Source organism: Stenella coeruleoalba (assembly GCF_951394435.1).
Source record: "Stenella coeruleoalba genome assembly, chromosome: 7".
NCBI lineage: Eukaryota > Metazoa > Chordata > Mammalia > Artiodactyla > Delphinidae > Stenella > Stenella coeruleoalba.
This window is the reverse complement of record NC_137153.1, coordinates 34,089,657-34,098,691: the sequence shown is the minus strand read 5'-3', so window position 1 is coordinate 34,098,691 and position 9,035 is coordinate 34,089,657. Positions and strand designations below refer to the sequence as shown.

General features: G+C 46.2%; 1 protein-coding gene across 1 annotated transcript in view; it reads right to left on the bottom strand.

Annotated features, from left to right (window-relative positions):
• Positions 1 to 340: 340 nt before the first annotated feature.
• The window catches only part of WNK2 (WNK lysine deficient protein kinase 2), a 155,712-nt gene continuing 147,017 nt past the window's right edge, over positions 341 to 9,035 (bottom strand). The window contains exons 29-30 of the mRNA XM_079925504.1: positions 3,386 to 3,497; positions 341 to 530 (exon numbers count right to left, since the gene is read on the bottom strand). Coding sequence (XP_079781630.1) covers positions 505 to 530; positions 3,386 to 3,497 — 138 coding nt within the window. The 3' untranslated portion in view covers positions 341 to 504. The remainder of the gene's footprint in view (positions 531 to 3,385; positions 3,498 to 9,035) is intronic.

The window sequence follows — 9,035 nt, the reverse complement described above, 5'->3', positions numbered from 1 at the left end:
AAGGAGGAGAATGCCTGAAAACTGGGGCCAGGCCGCCTGAGATCCACAGCCTCAGCTGCTTCTCTAAGAGGTGGGACCTTATCACACGTCTGACCCATCCCAGCTGCTGTCTGGACACAAGGACCATGAGCTACCCAGTGTACTGTAAAGCACCATCTAAAGTGTTCATCACCACACTCAGGAATCCCTCAGCTAAGGATACTTACCCTCAGACCTGTCCCGCTGTGTGGTCCCAGGAGTTTCTCCAACACTCTCATTCACTTACCAACCATCTCAGGCCACCTGCCGGTCTGGGGACCACAAGAAAGGAGTTTGAAAAACCAACGTCCTGTTTCCCCCAAAATATTTTTTATTCTTGCTTACATTTGTGTTTCCAATTGTGAATAAAAAATGCTTAGAAAGTGGTTACAAAACATCGTGAACCGGACACGAGGTGTGGGCTCGCCTTCTCTGCATGAGATGACACGGGGCCTGGCGTCTGGGTCTGGGTCGGCCTGCCTGGGCTCAGTCGGGCTTCTCACTTTCAGAATCTAGAAAACAAAACCGCCACAGCTCATTACAGGCCTGACGCGGTCACACGAGGCCCTGGAAGTTGGAATGGCGACACCAGAGTGGTCACGCTCCTTGGAGGGCTGGGCTGCCGGACCATGACCCAGGCACTATGCATACATACCCCGGGCTGCCTCTGCCATCTGGCCACCTTCCACACTGAGCAACCGCCCAAACCAGGCAGGGTCTTGCAGGGCCCACTGCCCTGGAGAGCAAGGTACCTCTGGCTCCACGGGCACAGCAAGCAGAGTCTGCTTGCCGACCTGCCCGGCCTCTGCTCAGAGCTAGCGCTGAGGCGGAGCACTGCACGTGGCCAGGGGCACAAAGCCTGACTGCATCTCGGTGGAAATGCAGGACCAACAGACCAGGGCTGCCACCCCAGCCGCGGGGAGCCGGAGGCACCACGACCCCCAGCTTGAGTACACGCAGAACACACGCAGGGGCACCAGCTGCTGACCATAAGGCCATCAGGGCCGGCGAGCCAGGAAAACATGCTGAATTCCACGGGGCCCTCCCCAAATCCGCACCAAGGCCCTGCACCTACAGGACAGCAGAGCCCCTCAGGTGACCCCAGGGCAGGTGGCCCAGCCCCCCACCCAGCTCTGTCCAAAGTGAGTCACACAAACCTGGCTTTCTGTGAGACAGCCAACATGGACAGGGGTCAGAGACACCATTTAGTTGGCTGTGAGACTCATGCCCTCCATGGGGCAGAGTCCACTGTACATCTACATGCAGTTCAAATTCAGAGTTTGAAAGCCGAGTGAACAAGCCAACCTAGGCCCGAAGCCACAGAGCTGGCATGGGGTTCCCGCCCAACAGCCCACTCTCGTCCTCTGAGCCATGTCGGCTCAGTGTCAATCACACCCGGCTCCTGCCAGGAAGAAAGTACCTGCCACTCAGCCCCCAGGCCCCTCATGGCCACCCCGGCCTCCTGGGCAAGGTGTTGACAGCAGGCATGGAGCTGAGAGTGAAACTGTCAGGACAGGGCAGTGCTGCCTGCCAGGGCTACCCACCCCATGCTCCCTTTGAGACTGGCTGTTCAGCTTTTACGTGGACAGAAGATAAGAAAAAGATGTTGTTCCACACTGTTTTCAAGCAAAAATGTTTATTTTTCTCCTTCAAATATACAATCTCTTGGGGAGTCTGTGCCACTGACCGTTCACATACAAGGGCAGGACTCCAAACCACATGTCTGGTACAGCAAGGGGAGCGGGAAGAGGGCGGCTTCCACCACCCTCAGGAACCAGGCGCACATAATTCTCAACCCAAGGACCAAGGGGCACATTACAGAGAACAGAAATCTCTTACTATAGTATCATGGCCTGGCAGAAGAGTCTGTATAATCACCTAGAAAATTCAATTCTAACTGAATTGATGGAATAATATATTTAAATCAAAATAATTCAGCCAGTCCCAGTAAAGTCCCAAAGTACAGCAGAACTATACAATTCACAGCTGGGCAGCCCAACCAGTGGCCTCCCAGTGGGAAATGGGAAACATCTTGGTCAGTGAGAAGCAGGGCCTTCAGCTCCCACCCTGTGCTGTTTGGTGCCTGTCTGGGATGAGCCCCACTGACATTTCCAGGAGAGGAACACTCCCACCCCTAGCAGGGCAACCTCAGTGCCTGGAGAAGTCTGGAGGCCAGAGGTGGGTGGAACAGCCTGTGAACACATGGCAAAGCTAGGCCCAAGTGGCCACAGGCCTCAGTGCAAATGACAGAAAAGGAAGGCAGGTCAGTAGGAGAGTTGGCAGGCCCCCAGAGCAGAAGGGGTCCACTGTCTCTGCAAAGCAGGCGGCCTGCCTGTGCTCCTGCACCAGACACACACTTGTACCTCCCCCACACTCACAGCAGCCCTGCGGGCTTTGGGTCATGAGGGCGTGTCTGCTTACCTAGCGCTTTACAGCAGGTTCCACAGAGCCAAACACAGATGCTAACATTCCTGACTAAGAGACCAACTACCAGTAGCAATGCACTGCCCCAATAACCATGCATCCCTGGGCAGTTTGCTGGCAGTGCCCGTGGCACTGCAGTTGAGGGAGTGTGTCCATCTGTTTGCTATCTATGACCATACAGCTGGAGAGACCTCGTTTTATGAGTACAAAGCAGAACTCTTCTAGCATTTGCAACTCTTCAATATTCAAGGTCACTAGTTCAATTTCTTTTAAAGCACGTACAACAGAAAAGTCAAGATCAGACTTTAGCTTCAGATTTTCAAACCATTCATGTCTCTGCAACTTAACAAGGGAAATAGAGATATCAATACACAAGCCAACTGTAAATGAAATACATCTTTTCTGATACATGATCTTTTAAAACATCTCTTTCCATCAGGGAATGGAAAAGCTGGAATTCAAGGCACTGTGCTTCTGCAGGGTGATTACAATGTTCTAACCATCAACTCAAGTACAGGAAGTGAGTGCAAAGACGGCAAGTGTGGACCATGGGAAACTAAGAGGGAACAAGGTCTGCAGCAATAAAGAAAGCAAGGACTGCCGCCCTGGCTGGGCACCCATGGGCAGGCGGGGCAGGACTTGGAGGCCAAACCACAACCTGACTCCTCTGGGCTATTCAGTTCAGTATGTTCCACTTGGCAAGTGGTGAGACAGAGGAGCTATGTGATCCGCAGCCTGGGGCCAGGCATGCTGACCATAGGTGGCCACAAGAACATGGGGAGTGCTGGCGTGCCTGTTGCACCCAAGCCTGGCCCCTCATCGAGGCTCCAGCTGCCTGCTTGGGCTGCCCAGGGCCCCCAGGACACTGGAGCTGGGATCAGGCTTCCATACTGGCCCAAAGGCAGTGCGTAGGGCGGGGCTGGGAGGCAGGAGAGAGCAGTACCTGGCATGGGCACAGGCTGGGCTGAAGCAGCTCCAGGAATGACCGCGGTGGGTAGAGGGCTGGGTGCCGGGGCCAGACATGGCATCCCCACTGCTGGTCGAGACGTGTTCATCTACAAGACAAGAAACGTGGCTTCAATCAGCTAGCCTCCCTCAGTGGCCTTGGGGGTCCCCACAGTTTCTCCATCCTCAGGAGAGGGTGGTCTCAGGACCTGACATGGGGCACCTTTAATGGCTGATGCCAGAGTGGAAGCACGCAGCTGGGAGGCAGCCACTGTCCCTCCCTCCTTCCACAGAGCTGCAGCCTGCCCACCTCTGGGCCACATGCCCCGACTGTCCACAGGCCAGAGTGGGCTTCAAAGCAGACCCCGCAGGACATGAACCCTGAAGTCGCACTAAGGGGACCACACACCCCAACCCAAGGCCTCCTGCTTGACTGGTCAGTGCCATTATGGCAGGACCAGAACAGCTGGGAGCTGTGCAGGGTTGTGTGCCCAGAGATCCGGAGTCAGTGGCAGGGCAGCCCTTCTGCTCTCTGCACCTCAGGTATAACCCCACAGGAGAAGCAGCACAAGGACTGGGAAATGAGCTGTGATAGCTGGTGAGGCCAGCACGGCCGTGATGCAGAAACCTGATGAGGCTACTGCAAGAAAACAGAGTAGGGCCCAACAGCCTTCAAACTGTCTAGACAAAATGTTGGCAGATCTAACCAAGCAACTATAAAAAAAGATAAAACATCAGAGCCAAGTGAGGTTTGCCCCAGGAATGCAATGATGTCCCAGTAGAAATCACTGCATCTCACCACAGTTACATCCCAAGGGAGAATTCCATGTGATGCTCCCCACAGATGCAGGGAGAGTGTCTGAGGAGTTCCACCCTGCTTCATGGAAAGCACAGCTGCTGAAGCTGGAGGGTGCCTCCTCCATCTGGAAGGGCCTCTGCAGAACCCACAGCCAACCCTGTGCCGACAGTGAAATGCCAAATGTACTTCACCCAAGGATCCCCCTGTCCCTGGCCAACACTGTGTGGAAAGTTCCAGCCAATAAAAGAAAAGGAATAAGGGGCACAGACTAGAAAAGAAAAAGGAAAACCATCCTTATTTGCAGATGACAAGATCGTGTATGGAGAAAACCCAAAAGAGCAGACAAACCAATTTCTAGAACTAAAAAGCACAGTTAGCAAGATTGCAGGCTACAAGGAACAGAAAACAACCATATTTCTATATACTACCAACATATAACTGTAAAGGGAAATTTTAAAGCAATAAAATTTACAACCACGTTCCAAAATATCAACTATCTCAGGGTAAATTTAATGAAAGCTGTGTAACACCTTTACACTGAAAACTATAAAACTTTGCTGAGAGAAAATTAAAAAGACATAAACAAAGCAATGCCATGTTTATAGAAAGACTCACTACTGTTAATGTGTCAAATCTTACCCAGATGCTTAAGAGATGCAATACAATTGGAATCAAAGTCCCATAAGGCTATTTTGTAGGAATATACAAGTTGTTTCTAAAATGTAGGTGGAACTATTAAAGACCTAGAAAAATCAAGAAATTCTTGGGAAGGGACAAATTAGAAGTATTAACAAACTATACATAAAATAGATAAGCAACAAGGATTTACTGTATAACACAGGGAATTACACCCAATATCTTGTAATAACCTATAATGGAATATAATTTGAAAAAAGAAAGTAACCACTAGCTAAGGCTTCAGCAAACAAAACCAGCAAATGCTGGGGAAGGGGAGAATCTGTTTTCCAGAGTTATCACTTATAACATTCAGATGTCCAGTTTTCAACAAGAAATCACAAAATCTTTACAAAGAAAATGAAAAGTATGATCCATACAGAAAATGAAAAGTATGATCCATATTAATTTTCATTAATAGAAAATGTTCCTGAAGAAGTCTAAACACTGCACTTACAAAATAAAGACTTTAAATCAACTGCTTTAAATATGTTCAAAGAGTTAAAGGAAACCATGGACAAAAAGAAAACCAGGAAAATGATTCATCAACAACATGAGAATATCAATAAAGTGACACAAGTTATAAAAGGAACCAAATATTAGAGCTGAAATATTAGAGCTAAAAGGTATAATAACTGAAATTAAAATTCCACTAGAGAAGCTCAAAAGCAGATTTGAGCAAGAAGAATAAAGAATCAGCAAACTTGAGACCACAGAATTGAAATTATCAAGTCTGAGAAACAGAAAGAAAAAAAAAAAGAATGAAGAAAAGAAAAGTATACAGAGCCTATCAGGGAGAAGAGAAAGTGAAGGACAGGAAAAAATACTTGAAGTAGAGAAAGAGAAGACTGTCAACCAAGATTCTACATCCAGCAAAATGAACCTTCACGATGAAGGAGAAATTAAGACTTCTGGATAAACAAAAACTAAGGCAGGTTGTTACTAAAAGATATGCCCCACAAGAAATGCTAAAAGAAGAACTTTCATTTCAGGCTGAAATGAAAGGATAATAGACAGTAACTCAAAGCCATGAGACGAAATAAAGAAAGCAACTACACAGCTAAATACGTAAGCCAACACTATTATACTTTTGGTTTTAATTCCTTTTTTCCCCTATATGATTTAAAAGAATGCATTAGATAATAATTATAAATCTATGTGAATGGGCACACAATGTATAAAGATGCAATCTGTGCAAAAACAACACAAAGGAGGAGGGATGGAGACATATATGAGGAGAGTGTTGAAACAAAGTTGGTATTACTCAAACTAGGTTGTTATAAGGTTAAGATTTTAATTGTAATCCCTAAGGTAACCAATAAGAAATTAACAAAAACGTATGCAGAAAAGTAAAAAAAAGGGGGGGGGGAGGGGATAAAAACCTGTAGGACATACAGAAAAAAAAAATAGTTAAACCAGCATAAGTCCTTTATTAACCATAATTACTTTAAATGTAAATGGATTGAACTCTCCAATTAATAGGCAAAGATTGGCAGAGTGGATAAAAAAGCATAATTAATCTATATGCTACCTACAAAACACACACTTTAGATACAAACACACAAAGAGATTGAAAGTAAAAGGATGGAGGAGAGGAGATCAAGATGGCAGAGTAGGGGCTTCCCAGGTGGCACAGTGGTTTAGAGTCCGCCTGCCGATGCAGGGGATGCAGGTTCGTGCCCCAGTCCGGGAAGATCCCACATGCCGCGGAGCGGCTAGGCCCGTGAGCCATGGCCGCTGAGCCTGCGCGTCCGGAGCCTGTGCTCCGCAACGGGAGAGGCCACAACAGTGAGAGGCCTGCGTACCGTAAAAAAAAAAAAAAAAGATGGCAGAGTAGGAAGGTGCTGAGCTCACTTCCCCCCAAGAACACATCAAAAATACATCCATAAAGTGGAGCAATTCTCTCTGAAAACAAACTGGAAATGGACAGAAATATTCTTCTAAAACAAAAGCTGTAAAAGAAAGATCCACACGAGTCAGATAAGAAGGGAAAAGAGCTATCAGGTTGGGATCCAGGCCCACAGAAGAGGAGGGGGATATCACCACTAGGAGATCCTCCCTGGGGACTGAGTGGTTTGAACCACATATTGGGTACCCCAGCCCTGGAGTCCAACATGCTGACATTCACATTACAGGGGTTCCAGAAGGAGACAAGTCTTCTTACTGGTTTGAAAACTAATAGGACTTCGAGGAGGGCTGTGAGAAACCTAGACCTGGCTCGTGACACAAGCTTGCTTACTCCCAGGAATGAGGTGTAGAATGGAGATTAAAACTGCCCCAGAATTCCGGATGGTTTCATGAAACCACTTAGCATGCATCCAGCTCATCTACCTCTGAAGAGCTTCCCACTAGGTTGAAGGCTGCCATTGCTGAGGAAAGTGTGCAGTTGGGGATGGAACTGACTCAGACCCAACACTGCATATAAATGGGGCAAGGGCAGCCTTTGCTGGCACTCACAGAGGCAGCAGATCAGGAGCTGTATGGAGCTGACTAGCATTCTGCGACTGTCCCAGTGTACACCCTGGCCCACACCAGGTGCCCACTGCAGCCCTTTGCTCCAGCACTGTGCCCCCTGGAGCAAAAGTGCCATTGCTGGGAGAGGGGAGAGAGCACACTTAGTGGGAAAGGAGCCAGCTCGGACCCCACCCCTGCTTCAGCACCTTGGGATGAGACCCCACCCCTGATAGGGCAGTGATGACCACTCAGCATAGAAGAAGCTTCAGCTCACACATGGCTCTGGCTCTAACCCCTCCATCCCCAGCCCCACCACCCAACAAGTTGATACCAGACAGCATATCCTGGGGGAAGACATGACCCATGCTCACTTCAGATCCAGCTCTCGCACCGAAACTACTGAACACATGCAGACTGCATAGAGATGCTCCCACACAAGTACAACCCTTCAAGACCGAGATAGATAACTGTTTCACGTAATTTTATAGAGATAAAAAACATTAAGCGAAATGAGAAAACAAAGGAATGTCTTTAAAACGAAAAAACAAAGAAAAAACTCTGAAAAAACAACTAATGAAAGAGAGAAAATTTACCAGATAAAGAGTTCAAAGCATTAGTAATAAGAATACTAACTGAACTAGGGAAAAGAATAGATGATGACAGAGAGAATTTTAACACAGAACTAGAAAATATAAAAACCAGTCAGAACTGAAGAATGAAATAACTAAAATGAAAAACACACTAGAAGGAATTAACAGACGGTAATACGTAATAGAGAAGAATGCATAAGTGATCTGGAAGATAGAATAATGGAAATCACCCAATCAAAACAGTAAAAAGAGAAACAAATTTTTAAAATATGAGAACAGTTTAAGGGACCTCTGAGACAACATCAACCATGCTAACATTCACATTATAAGGGTTCCAGAAGGAGAAGAGAGTTGAAAATGTATTTGATGAAATTATGGCTGAAAACTTCCTGAACCTGGAGAAGGAAACAGATACCCAGGTACACAGAGTATCCCAAACAAGATGAACTGAAAGAGACACAGACCAAGATGTATCATAATTAAAATGGTAAAAGTTAGAGATAAGGAGAGAATTTAAAGGTAGCAAGAGAAAAGCAAAGAGTCATGTACAAAGGAACACCCATAAGTCTATCAGCTGATTTTTCTGCATAAACTTTGCAGGCCAGAAGGGAATGGCATGACATATTTATAGTGCTCAAAGGGAAGAATCTACAACCTAAGACAATCTACCCAGCAAGATTATCATTCAGAATTAGAAGTGAGATAAAGAACTTCTCAAATAAGAAATAACGAAAAGAGTCATCAATACTTAAACTAACCCTAAAAGAAGTCTTAAATGGTCTTCTCCAAGTGGGAAAAAAAAGGCTACAACAAGATGTAAGGATTTATAGGAAAGGAAAAACCCCACAAGTAAAGGCAAATATATAGCAAAGGCTGTGGATCAATCACTTAACATAAGCTAGTACAAAGATTAAAAGACAAAAATTGGAAAATAAACTATAACTACAATCAACAGTTAAGGGATAAACATGAAGATGTAAAATATGACATCAAATACACAAAATGTATGGGAGGGGAGTAAAAAAATGTAGATCCTTTAGAATGTGTTTGAACTTAAATAACGACCAGTTTAAAACAAGCAGATACATAGGTCAACATATATGAAACCCAAGGTAACCACAAATCAAAAT